The sequence below is a fragment of the Somniosus microcephalus genome, chromosome 11 (genome assembly GCF_052327205.1).
Source record: "Somniosus microcephalus isolate GS21.2 chromosome 11, FLI_Smic_1.0, whole genome shotgun sequence".
NCBI lineage: Eukaryota > Metazoa > Chordata > Chondrichthyes > Squaliformes > Somniosidae > Somniosus > Somniosus microcephalus.
Genome location: NC_140997.1, coordinates 72,067,942 through 72,081,885, shown reverse-complemented (window position 1 = coordinate 72,081,885; position 13,944 = coordinate 72,067,942). Strand labels below are relative to the sequence as shown.

At 46.4% G+C, this 13,944-nt stretch overlaps 1 protein-coding gene across 1 annotated transcript in view; it reads left to right on the top strand.

Moving 5' to 3' along the window:
• The first annotated feature begins 2,356 nt into the window (after positions 1–2,356).
• Positions 2,357–13,944, top strand: part of dnase1 (deoxyribonuclease I) — a 208,574-nt gene continuing 196,986 nt past the window's right edge. The window contains exon 1 of the mRNA XM_086002268.1: positions 2,357–2,455. Within this exon, the coding sequence (XP_085858394.1) occupies positions 2,448–2,455 (8 nt within the window). The 5' untranslated portion in view covers positions 2,357–2,447. The remainder of the gene's footprint in view (positions 2,456–13,944) is intronic.

Here is a 13,944-nt window from a genome sequence, read left to right as displayed (position 1 = left end):
ACAGCCGTTGCATTCTCAGATGCAGCAACCATCTCATTTCTGTAAAAGAAAGAAGTTTGATGAGGTCTTGAATTCAAGACCTCATCAAACTACAGAGAATGTCACTGTTTGACAGCTTCACAGAGTTGTCAAACGATGACAATTCATCTGTCAATAGTTTTTGACAAATGAAACGTCATACGTTGACGTTCTCTGCAACCGGCTTTCCCTTAATTGGCCTGCTAAGCCCACTGGGCGGGCTTAACTAGGTCAATCAAGCGAAAATAGTGTGGGTTGGCCACAAATCGATGGAGGCGGGACATCGACCCGCCAAGCAGTAATCCTGCCTCCAACGCGCCCCCATTAACAAAATCGCTCCCTTTGTGTCTGTCTTCACGGAAGAAGATGCAAAAAACCTTCTGGAAATAGTGGAGAACCAAGGGTCTAACGAGAATAAGGAACTGAAAGAAATTAGTATTAGTAAAAAAAAGTACTGGAGAAATTAATGGAACTGAAAGCCAATAAATCCCCTGGACCTGATGGTCTACATCCTAGGGTTTTGAAAGAGGTGGCTATAGAGATAGTCAATGCATTGGTTGTCAGCTTCCAAAATTCCATTGATTCTAGAACGGTTCCCGCTAATTGGAAGGTAGCAGATGTAACCCCACTATTTAAGAAAGGAGAGAGAAAATGGGAAACTACAGACCAGTTAGCCTGACATCAGTAGTAGGGAAAATGTTAGAATCTATTAATAAGGACATGGTAATTTAGAAAATATTAATAGGATTGGGCAGAATCAGCACGGATTTATGAAAGGGAAATCATGTTTGACAAATCTGTTAGAGTTTTTTGAGGTTGCAACTAACAGAATAGATAAGGGGGAACCAGTAGATGTGGAGTTTTTGGATTTTCAGAGGGCATTCGATAAGGTGCCACACAAGAGGTTTTTTTAACAAAATTAGGGCTCATGGGATTGGGGGTATTTTACTAGCATGGATTGAGGATTGGTTAATGGACAGAAAACAGACAGTAGGAATAAATGGGTCATTTTCGGGTTGGCAGGCTGTATCTAGTGGGGTACCGCAAGGATCAGTGCTTGGGCCTCAGCTATTCACAATCTATATCAATGATTTGGATGAGGGGACCAAATGTAATATATCCAAATTTGCTGATGATACAAAGCTAGGTGGGAATGTAAGTTGTAAGGAGGATGCAAAGAGGCTTCAAGGGGATATAGACAGGCTAAGTGAGTGGGCAAGAACATGGCAAATGGAATATAATGTGGAGAAATGTGAAGTTATCCACTTTGGTAGGAAAAATAGAAAAGTAAAGTATTTTTAAATGGTGAGAGATTGGGAAATGTTGGTGTTCAGAGGGACCTGGGTGTCCTTGTACACGGATCGCTGAAAGTTAACATGCAGATACAGCAAGCAATTAAGAAAGCAAATGGTATGTTGGCCTTTATTACAAGAGGATTTGAGTATATAAGAATAAAGGGCCTAGAAATTGGGTTGGGGCGCCAAAGTGGCGCAAAAGTTGCCTGAGCGCAGGATTTAGCGCAGCGTTCGAGGCTTTAGCGATCGTCAGATATTCAGTTTCATTGCCCCTCGAGGGACACGGGGCGAGGCTCGAGGCGCTCCGCGTCCCTCTTGGGGCGCTGAAACTGAATATCGCAGCGCAACATGTCGCAGCGCCACACGCTGCGGCACGGCACGTTGCGGTACTACAGGCCTTCCTCCCACTGTTAAGGGGGAGGTGCCTGCAACAGCGCGAACCCCGATCGTGAGTGCCGGCAAACGAGCCTGGCACCAAGGAGAAGTGCCGGGCTCTCGGGAAACAGCCGGCAATGCTGCGGGGGGGGGGGGTGTCAGGAGGCCGGGGATGGAGGTGCTGGCAGGCGGCCGCCCCGCACCTCCACCTTAACTTGCGCCGCTGCCGGCACTGTACGGCCCCGTGAACCGGGCGCGGGTAGCGAACGGCGCAACTGTGGCGTTCGCTACCAAATATCGCAAAAGGGGCGCGAATGGGGTGCTGCGCACACCGATGACGTCATCGGTGGCGGCGCAGTGCAAATGGCTAACACCACCATTAGCGCCCCTGATGAATATCACGGGAGGCGCAGCCAGTGGCGCTACAGCCACTGACTGCCTCTTTAGGCGCTAACAGGTGGCGCTACTCACCCAATTTTTCCCCCAAGATGTCTTACTGCAGTGTGGATAAGGAAATAGATATCCAATATTAAAACAGGTGAGGAACAAAATCAATGTTAGGTTGGTGCCTGTCACAGCTCGGATTATATTACGCGCTGAGGTAGTTATTATTATTACTACTGACTGAACCTGCCCAATTACCCAGTTCCACTTTATCCAAACCACCGACGAATACAGATCGCATCATCTCTTTGCTGTGGAGTTGCACACACCTGAGTTTTACAGAAGGAAACCCCTTCAACTTCCTTACAGCCACCAATGGAGAGGTAATAATATTTCCTGCACTGATGTGCTGCTGATTTTCTACTTTACCCTCATACAACTGAGATCAGTAAGTCTGAATAAAGTTTAAGTAATTGTTATCTGTTTAAGTAGAAAATGGCGCTGAACAAAAATGTTGACCTTTTTGTGATTTCTTTACAACAATGGGTCTCTGTTTAATCTTAGCCGGTTGGAAAGCAAAGATTGTAATCAGGAAATATTTGGTGCACATATTTCCCTTTGCAGCTTCTATCATTTGTTTCTAGTTTTCTTTCCAGTTTAGATAAAAGCCTGAATGGATTTTTTTCTTTTCCAGCGGATTTTATTTTTTGCTGCCATATTTGTGGTTTCTCCCTGGTGATATTTTCACAAATTATACTATGGCGAGATGGTCTGGGGAACTAAAGAAATGTAACGATATGATGGGTTTGTTTAAAGAATATGATAAGAAAGAAAAACTTGCATTTATATAGCGCCTTTCACGACCACCAGACGTCTCAAAACGCTTTACAGCCAATTAAGTACTTTTTGGAAGTGGAGTCACTGTTGTAATGTGGGAAACGCGGCAGCCAATTTGCGCACAGCAAGCTCCCACAAACAGTAACATGTTAATGACCAGTTAATCTGTTTTTGTTATGTTGGTTGAGGAATAAATATTGACCAACTCAGGTGCTAAGGTAATGGCACCTGGGTTGTTTTCAGTACAATTTGTGGGTATTGAAAGAATGAGCAGGACAATTGACTTTAATGAGCAGTTTTTAAAATGTGGCCAGGAGGCTATTTGACTTTATAGATAAATTTGACTGGGCGCCTTTGACAGGTAGATTGAAATTGTGCAGGACAAATGGTCCAAATATAACCAGATAGGGCTCTAAAGTGTGCAGAACACAAAGGCATAACTGGGAGTCACTTAAACTACATTTGGAAAGGGTGGGGCTAATACTTCGGTAAACATTTCACACGACTGTCATCAACAAAAACATGGATGAATGATAGCTTTTGTTTTTAAAACAAACTTAGATGTCAAAAGGTAATTGCAACAAAGAAAGTAAAGTACAAGCCAGCCTCACTGTCAGTGCTGCAGTTGTAAACTACCTGATATGAGACTGGTGGACCTTAATTCTCAACTTTCCCATGTTACTGTGTTTTGCAACTTTATGGGTGTTTACTGCAATACATGAGTTGCTTGGGTGCCAAGGACTGTTACAGTGAGGTGCACTCTAATTTAGAGGAAGGAATAACATAATTGAAAGGAAACACAAGGTTTTAAATTTTTGAAATCAGTACTCCTGGTGCATGCAAGGAGCGCATATTGGAAATTTGTCCAGAACCCTCATTCCTGTGATTTTCCACCCATTAAAATCAAACCTTGTAGACGCGTTAATTTCTTGTGCATCTGCTACCACGGTCTGTAGACAGTGAAAGAGCATTGATTCGTTCTGACAGCTGCATCAACATTCCTTTCTCGACTTTCCTATCTCAGGTAGACTCTCTACTTTCATTGTCTCGATCACAGACTAGGCCATCTCTGATCACTTCCTGTATCCCTCACCACTCACACCCCACCCCCTTGCAATCCCATTTCCTTCTGTATCCGCCTCACAAAATAACTCTCCCCCAAGTCACTTACAACTGCACTTTCAAACGCCCAGCTGTCTAATCTTTGGCCCTCTGTTTGCCACAATAATTCCGCAGCTATTGATCTGTTCAATCACTCCTTCACCTCCACCTCTGATGTCCAGTAAAACCCTCTCTCACCCTGTTCATTCCCCCTGGTACGGCCCCCATCTTTGCTCCCTCAAGTCCAAGGGGTGCAGACTTGAATGTGTCTGCCGCACAAATGGTTTAGCCATTTATTGCTAGATCTGAATGGACCAAATCAAGCATTATCGGGCCTTGCTCTGCTCTACCAAAACTGTTCACTACTCCAGGATCATCCTGGAATGCAAAAATAACCCATGGCTTCTTTTCTTTAACACCATCCATCTCTTTAATCCCTTCTCCTGTCCCCTCTACCCTCATCTCCAATGATGTGCGAGGACCTCATGGACTTCTTTTTCATAAGATTGAGACCATCCGTTAGCTGCCCCTGCTGCATCCGCCCTTCCTCTTGCCCACCAAACAAAACTTTCCACAAGATTTCCCACTGCCCCAGCCCTGAACCTGTGTCTTTCTCTAGCTTCTCTCCAATCTTCCCTCATGCCCTTTCCAAGATCATCTTGTCCCTGAGACCCACATCTTGCTCTTTCAACCCCATTGCCACAAAACTGCTGACCACCCAACTTCCTTTCCTGGCCCCCATGCTTGCTGGTTTCCTCTCCTCGGGTACTGTCCTCTCCCCTTCAAAAGTGCTGTCATCAACCCATTCCTCAAAAAAAAAGTCCTTGACTCCTCTGTCCATGCAAATTACCATCTCGAGTCCAAGATCCTTGAAAGTGTTGTTGCTTCCCAAATCTGTACCCATCTTCCCTCCAAATCCATGCTTGAGTCTCTCCAATCAGGTTTCTTCTGCGGCCACATGACTGAAATGGCCCTAATCAAAGAGACAAATTATATCCTCTGTGACTGTGACCGTGGTGCACTATCCCTCCTTATTCTTCTTGATCTCTTTGCAGCCTTTAAGAAGATTGACCACACCATCCTCCTCCAATGCCTCTCCTCTGTTTTCCAGCTGAGAGGAACTCCCTTTGCTTGGTTCTATGCTTACCTATCCAATTGTAGCCAGAGCATCTCCAGTAATGGCTTCTCTTCCTGTCTTCGAACCGTTACCTCTGTGAAGTCCCCAAGGATCTGTCCTTGGCTGACTCCTCTTCCTCATCTATATGCTGTCCCTTGGGAACATCATCCAGAGACATGGCATCAGGTTCCACATACACACCGATGACACCCAGCTCTATCGCTCCATCACCTCTCTCGACCCTTCCACTGCCATCTTGCTGTCAGCCTAATTGTTTGACATCCAATCCTGGATGAGCTGCAATTTCCTCCAGTTAAACATTGGGAAGACCGAAACCATTGTCTCAGCACCCCCGCACAAACTCCGTACCCTTGCCTCTGATTCCATTCCCCTCCCCGGCCACTGTCTCTGGTTGAAACCAACTGTTTGCAATCTCGGCCTCCTATTTAAATTCAATCCTCTCATCCTTTGGTGTTTTTAGGCAGGTTTATCAATCCTTGCCGAGATAGGAAAAATAAGTTTAAAACCACATGATTAGTTACGTTAACACCGATTCCAACTGAACTAAAACATAGCTGTTTATTTGATCATATTTCTGATTTTCAAAGACCTTCGAGGAATGTCACGATTGACTGCTGGAGCAAAAACATGTTTTGAAGTTAGAATGCTGAAAACAAACTGTTATCTCGAGACTGCAGAGCTAATTAGTAACAACTGTGTCTTGGCATTAACACAACTATTGATCTTTGAAACTTTGAAAGAAAGAACAAATATCATAGCAGCAAAATAATTACAGAATCATTGTTGTGAGCAAAGCAAATACCCCAAATAAATTGTGCTGTAGAGTATAATTCTTCTATAAACTGCTGTAACCAGATTAGATGCAACAGTTTCTGATACATTTTTAATTCAAGTTCTTAAATATAATCTTACCATTTTATCACTGTGATAGAAAACTTTTCCAAAACTATTTTTAAAAAGCAGCTGATCCATCAATTACAGCATTTTTCATTTCTGAGCCAACAGCTATGATTCTGGAGAGGGGGGAAAATACATCCATTACACAAAGGAAATAAATATCACAACATTTACTTAGTATGCCTGGTTTATTATAGTCGAGTTCAAATAAAGCTTTGTTCAAATATTTTAACTGGGTCCTTTATTTCATGCTTCTTTTTGAAGAGCTAAATGTGAGCGTGATATGGCACTTTGAAAAGAAAGAACTTGCATTTATATAGCGCCTTTCATGACCTCAGGACATCCCACAGTGCTTTACAGCCAATGAAGTATTTTTGAGTCACTGTTGTAATGTAGCAAAATATGTCAGCTAATTTGTTCAGAGCAAGGTCCCACAAATAGCAATAGAAAAAATAGATAATTTATTACTAAGAAGATACCTATGGCCGTAAAATTGTCTGACCCTGTGATTTAATGATTTCAGTTGAAGGATGAATGTTGGCAAGGACACCGAGAACTCCCCTGAATTCTTTGAGTAGTACAATGGGATCTTTTATATCCACTTGAGGAGGCATACAGGGCCTCGGTTTAATGTCTCACCTAAAACATGAGCCAGTGGGCCGCTCCCTCAGCACGACACTGAATTATGTGCTCAAGTCTCAGGAGTAGAGCTTGAAAGATAGAGAAAAGTAGTCAACAGCAGTATTGCACTGTCCAGCTTCACTAGCTTAATGTTCACTTTGTTTTATTTCTCAAATTAGGAGAAATCATGAAGCAAATTAATTACACAAAAATTTTGTTTTTTAAATACGGTTGATGGGAATCACAGGGTCAGATTATTTTTTTTGCCATAGGTATCTTTTTAGTAATAAATGGCAATACTCCTTGTAAAAAAATATCAATTTCCATCTCCTACAGAAGGCTTTCCCAAAGAATTGTGAAAATAATAATGCAAACTTGTCACGTTTCATTCTAAGTTATGAAATAACATTTAATTCACACAATATAGAATCTAGCTAACTATTATACTGTGCAACAGAAAATGCTGGAAATACTCAGCAGGCCAGGCAGCATCCATGGAGAGAGAAACAGAGTTAACATTTCAGGTCTGGGACCCTTCATGCTATTATATTATACTGTGCACATCGATTCTTTATTCCATTTTTTTTACATGTTTTGTGGCATATTTTGGGTCTTACTCACTACGATGATTCCAATTATTGATGACATATTAAAGAGTCTGCACTTACTACTTAAAGGAGCACACAAGGTCATGACATAGACACAGATGAGGGAGGCCATTCTGACCATGTTCGCTGATCCATCCAGAATAAAAGAAATTGCATTCTCCCATCACTTCATGTGTCTCTTGGATGAATCTAAGGTTTTCGCCTCCACTATCCTACATGGAAGATTATTCCAAGTGTTGAACACCCTTTGCACAAAGAATTTCTTCCTGACATCCCTTCTAAATTTTATTTTCACCAGTTTTAACTTATACCTCTTGTTTTCATATCTTGGCTTACCTGTAAGTAGCTATCTGATATAATACTGTTTCCTATTTTGTACACTATCTCCAAGCAAGAGTCTAACCAACTCCCCTTGACATTCAACGGCATTACCATCACCGAATCCCCCACCATCAACATCCCGGGGGTCACCATTGACCAGAAGCTTAACAGGACCAGCCACATAAATACTGTCTCAACAAGAGCAAGTCAGACGCTAGGTATTCTGCGGTGAGTGTCTCACTTCCTGATTCCCCAAAGCCTTTCTACTATCTACAAGGCACAAGTAAGGAGTGTGATGGAATACTCTCCACTTGCCTGGATGAGTGCAGCTCCAACAACACTCAAGAAGCTCGACACCATCCAGGACAAAGCAGCCTGCTTGATTGGCACCCCATCCACCACCTTAAACATTCACTCCCTCCACCACCGGCGTACCATGGCTGCAGTGTGTGCCATCTACAAGGTGCACTGCAGCAACTCACCAAGGCTTCTTCGGCAGCACCTCCCAAACCCTGGACCTCTTCCACCTAGAAGAACAAGGGCAGCAGGCGCATGGGAACACCACCACCTCCAAGTTCCCCCCCCAAGTCACACATCATCCTGACTTAGAAGTATATCGCCGATCCTTCATCATCGCTGGAACTCCCTACCTAACAGCACTGTGGGAGTACCTTCACCACACAGACTGTAGCGGTTCAAGAAGGCGGCTCACCACCACCTTCTCAAGGGCAATTAGGGATGGGCAATAAATGCTGGCCTTGCCAGCGACACCCACATCCCATAAACAAATTTAAAAAATGTTTTTTTAAATACTTCTATAAGATCTGATATCAATTGTTTCCTTTCAAGTCTAAGGAGCTCCAGTTTCTCTTTCCTTTAAACTCAGTCCTTTGATACTGGGCATCATAGGAACAGCAGTCAGCCATTCAGCCCCTCGAGCCTGTTCCGTCATTCAATGAGATCATGGCTAATCTGTGACCTAACTCCATATACCCGCCTTTGGCCCATATCTCTTAATACCTTCGGTTAACAAAAATCTTTCAATCTCAGATTTAAAATTAACAATTGATCTAGCATCAATTGCCATTTGCGGAAGAGAGTTCCAAACTTCTACCACCCCCCGTGTGTAGAAGTGCTTCCTAACTTCACTCCTGAAAGGTTTGGCTCTAACCATTAGGCTGTGTCCCCTAGTCCTAGACTCCCCAACCAGCAGAAATAGTTTCTCTCTATCTACCCTATCAGTTCCCTTTAATATCTTGAAATCTCGATCAAATCACCCCTTAACCTTCTAAATTCCAGGGAATACAATCCTAGTTTGTGTAATCTCGCCTCGTAATTTAACCCTTGGAGTCCAGGTATCGTTCTGGTAAACCTATGCTGCACTCCCTCCAAGGTCAATATATCCTTTCTAAGGTGTGCTACCCAGAACTGCTCACAGTGCTCCAGGTGCAGACTAACTAGGGCTTTGTAGAGCTGCAGCATAACTTCGACCCCCTTGTATTCTAGTCCTTTAGATATAAAGGCCAGCATTCCATTAGCCTTTTTGATTATTTTTTATACCTGTCCATGACATTTTAAGAACATAAGAACATAAGAAATAGGAGCAGGAGTAGGCCATTCGGCCCCTCGAGCCTGCTCCGCCATTCAATGAGATCATGGCTGATCTTCTGCCTCAACTCCATTCACCGCCATGTCCCTTGATGCCCTTACTAGTCAGAAATCTATTGACTTCTGCTTTGAATGACTGAGCCTCCACAGTCCTCTGGGGTAGAGAATTCCAAAGATTCACCAGCCTCTGTGTGAAGAAATTTCTTCTCATCTGTCCTGAATGGCCTACCCTTTATCCTGAGGCTGTGGCCCCCGGTTCTAGATTCCCCAGCCAAGGGAAACATTCTCCCAGCATCCACCCTATCAAGCCCTGTAATAATTTTGTATGCTTCAGTGTGATCCCCTCTCATTCTTCTGAATTCAAGAGAATACAAGCCTAGTTTACTCAATCTCTTCTCATACCACAGTCTCACCATCCCAGGAATCACTCTCGTGAACCTTCGTTGCACTCCCTCTATGGCAAGTATATCCTTCCTTAGGTAAGGAGACCAAAATGTACACAGTACTCCAGGTGTGGTCTCACCAAGACCCTATATAATTGGAGTAAGACTTCTTTACTCCTGTACTCAAATCCTCTTGTAATGAAGGCCAACATACCATTTGCCTTCCTAATGGCTTGCTGCACCTGCACATTCACTTTCAGTGACTCCTGTACAAGGCCACCCAGGTCCCTTTGAGCATCTACATTTCCCAACCATTTAGGAAATACTCTGCCTTTCTGTTTTTTCTACCAAAGTGGATAACTTCACACTTATCCACGTTATAATCCATCTACCATGTTCTCGCCCACTCACTGAGCCTGTCGAGATCCCCCTGAAGCCTCTTCACATCCTCTTCACAAGTGACACTGCCACCTAGTTTGTATCATCAGCAAATTTGGAAAATTTACATTTAGTCCCCTCATTCAAATCATTGATATAGATTGTGAATAGCTGGGGCCCAAGCACCGATCCTTGCGGTACCCCACTAGTCACAGCCTGCCATTCTGAAAAAGACCCGTTTATCCCTACTCTTTGTTTTCTGTCTGTTAACCAATTCTCAATCCATGCTAGTATATTACCCCCAAATCCATGTGCCCTAATTTTGTTCACCAACCTCTTGTGTGGGACCTTATCGAAGGCCTTCTGAAAATCCAAATACACCACATCTACCCGTTCTCCTTTGTCTACTCCACTAGTTACATCCACAAAGAACTCCAATAGGTTTGTTAAACAGGATTTCCTTTTCATAAATCCATGTTGACTCTGCCCAATCTTACTATAAGTTTCTAAGTGCCCAGTTATTGCATCCTTTATAATAGATTCCAGCATTTTCCCAACTACTGATGTGAGGCTAACAGGTCTGTAGTTCCCCGTTTTCTCTCTCCCTCCTTTCTTAAATAGCGGGGTTACATTTGCTATCCTCCAAACTGCAGGAACCGTTCCAGAATCTATACAGTTTTGGAAGATGAGAACAAATCCGTCCACTATCCCAAAGGCCACCTCTTTCAAAACCCTAGGATGTAGGTCATCCGGTCCTTGGGATTTATCGACTTTTAGTCCCATTAATTTTGCTAGTACTGTTTTTTAACTATAATAATTTCTTTTAGTTCCTCATTCTCGCCACACCCTTGGTTTTCTCATATTTCTGGGAGGTTTTTGTGTCTTCCTCCGTGAAGCCAGAAACAAAGTATTTATTTAATTTCTCTGCCATTTCCTCATTCCCCATTATAAGTTAGAGTCATAGGCCTAGAAATTCGGTTGGTTGCACCAGCGATTAGCGCCTAAAGAGCCCGAGATTTGGGGCGTTACCCAATTTTCAGACGTGCGCAGTGATCCTAGCGCATCCGGCCATATTGAGTAGCCTGTTCGCACTGGCGCTAAGTCTTTGCGCCCGCTCACGGGCGCAGCCAAATCATGACGTCATTTCATTGTGCAACGCCTTTTTGGCGCCCCGTACCGGAAATTCAGTGGCGCCCCCCTCCGTTCCGCCTGGCGCTATTAGTGACAGTTGGATGGAACGTTACCAGGTCCATCTCGTACTCGGGGGTGCTCTTTAAAGGGGACAGCACTACTATAAAACCGGCAGCCATTTGGCCTGGCCATTCTGCTCGCTGCTGGAGAGAGTTGCAGACCTTCAGTGGCAAAGACTTGTTGTTATTGAGCCAGAGGAGCCTTGGGACCTTCAGCCCTGTTCAGAGCAGTTGGATCCAGAAAGCTGACTGCGTCTTATTCGTCAGACAGAATAATGGGAGCTGCTTTGGAGGGGCACGTTATCCTTGCTGAACAGCTGGCAGGGGCACAGAGACGGAGGGAGAGAGGGCCGGGATTGGCCAGAAGGTGGAGGGCCAATGGACGTCGCCAAATCCGACCATACGCTGCCAGGGTTTTCAGGCAGCAGGTCTCCTACCTTACCATGTCGGAGGAGCAGTGTCTGCGATGCCTGAGATTTGGTAAGGATGTTGTCTCTGAGCTGTGCCACCTGCTTGCTGGGGATCTGCAGCTGCGGATACGGTGCAGGACCTCTCTGTCGGTGGCCGTGAAAGTGAGTGCTGCGCTCAACTTTTACGCCAGCGGATCGTTTCAGGCAGCAGCTGGGGACATTTCTAATATCTCTCAATTTGCGGTGCATTGCTGCATCCGGCAAGTTACAGCTGCCCTCTACAAAAGGAAGCGCGATTTCATCACCTTCCCTCTGACCCTGGAGAAGCAGGGGGAGCGTGCAGAGGGCTTCACGGCTATTGCGGACTTCCCCATGGTGCAGGGGGCCATTGATTGTACACACGTGGCTTTGTGGGCGCCATTGCAGAATCCGGAGGAGTTCCGTAACCGAAAGGGCTTCCACTCCCTTAATGTGCAGCTGGTCTGTGATCACCGGCAGATGATCATGGCGGTGAACGCACAATTCCCTGGCAGCAGCCACGACGCGTTCATCCTGCGGCAGACCTCAGTGGCTGACCTTTTTGAGGCCCCGGATCACCCACGAGGCTGGCTTCTGGGCGACAAGGGCTATCCTCTCTGCCCATGGCTCATGACCCCACTCCGTTTGCCCACCACCCCGGCAGAAGAGCTTTACAACAGTAGCCATCAGGCCACCAGGAACATTGTGGAGCACACAATTAGTGTGCTGAAGCAGCGTTTCTGCTGTCTAGACCATTCGGGGGGCACCCTACAGTACTCGCCGGAGCATGTGGCGCGCATCGTTGTTTTCTGCTGCATGCTCCACAACCTGGCCATTCGACGCACCCAGCCAATGCCAGCCGACCCTCAAGGTCCAGCAGAGCAGGCGGACGAGGAGGTGGAGGAGGAGGAGGAGGAGGAGGAGGAGCATGCGGGCGAGGAGGATCAGGAGGAGGAGGAGGAGGAGGAAGATGGGAGGGCTCCAGAACCTGGAAGGGCCGTTCGTCAGAGGCTCATAAGGACTCGGTTCTAGGCTCCTCGGACGGAATGGTGGCTGCGAATCGAACAGCGCCCTCCGGTTTGCTGTAAGCCTATGAAGGCATCGATGATTGTAAATAGTGTACAGCTCGATTGTAAATAAAAAGTTTTCTTTATTTTCAAACAAGTGCTTCCTTCCAGCATGACAACGTAATGGCAACAGAAATCATAACTAACAAACTAACAGATAACTGTCTGGCAACCCGACGAAAATAACCAAACCATAACAAACAAACACAGCAGGTGTGGACGGCCTTAAATCTGAAAAAAGAGACGTCTTAGCACCTCCCTCTACTGGTGACCCCTTGATGGAGACCGACTCCTCTTACGAGGTCGGCCCCTTCCCTCCCTGCAGCTCCTCCGTAATTGTACCCCAGTGGCTGGGTCAAGGCTGGGGGACGCCTGCTAAGTGTCTGGAGGCGCTGAAGCCCCTGAGGGATGGCCTGGCCGACCTCTGGGCTTGGAGGTCCCGCAAGCAGGCTGCTCCAACTGGGCATGTCTGCTAGCAGTGTGCCGCGCAGGTGGTGGCAGCTGCTCTGCTGACGTGCCAGAGTTGGCATCAGGACTGGTCACATGCAGTGAGAGGGCACCTGCACCGTGGTCGGCCGACACACTGGCACTCTGACGGTGCTGCACCGGATCATCCGCCGCTATCGACTGCTCCACAGATTCATGGCCTGCTGTGGTGCTGCAAGGGCCTGGGGTGATCCTGCCTGATGCAGCTACGGTGGCAGCAGTGAGTGTTCACGTGGCCTCAATCTGCATGTGGACGAGGCCAGCAAGTGACTGCGTGGCAGCAGTGAGGACCTGCGTGGCAGGTGCCACAGCTTCGGAGAAACCCTGGACAGTCCTTTCCACTGCTTCGGACAAGGCCGGAACAGTCCTTTCCACTGCTTCGGACAAGCCCTGGACAGTCCTTTCCATTGCTGCCCCGAAGCCCTGGACAGACCTTTCCATTGCTGCCCCGAAGCCCTGGACAGTCCTTTCCATTGCTGCCCCAAAGTCCACCACACTCTTTGCCTGAGTGTCGATGGACTCAGGCATCCTCCCACTGCAGCCATAAGCTCAGTGTGCCTGAGCCGGGCCTGGGCGCTCATATCGGCAAGGCTACGCACCTCCTCTGCACTCTGTGCAGCAGTCATGGTGGCCTGCCTCGCCCTCTGTGGAGACGGCCCCCGAGCGTCCCTACCCCCCGCGCGTTGCTGCAGGCCGCTGGTCCCTGCAACTGGCTCCTCATCAGAGCACCCCCCCCTCTCCTCAAGGGAACTACTATCCCCAGTCTCCACATGCGGTGGCTCCCCTGAGGCTGGCACGGATGGACCGGC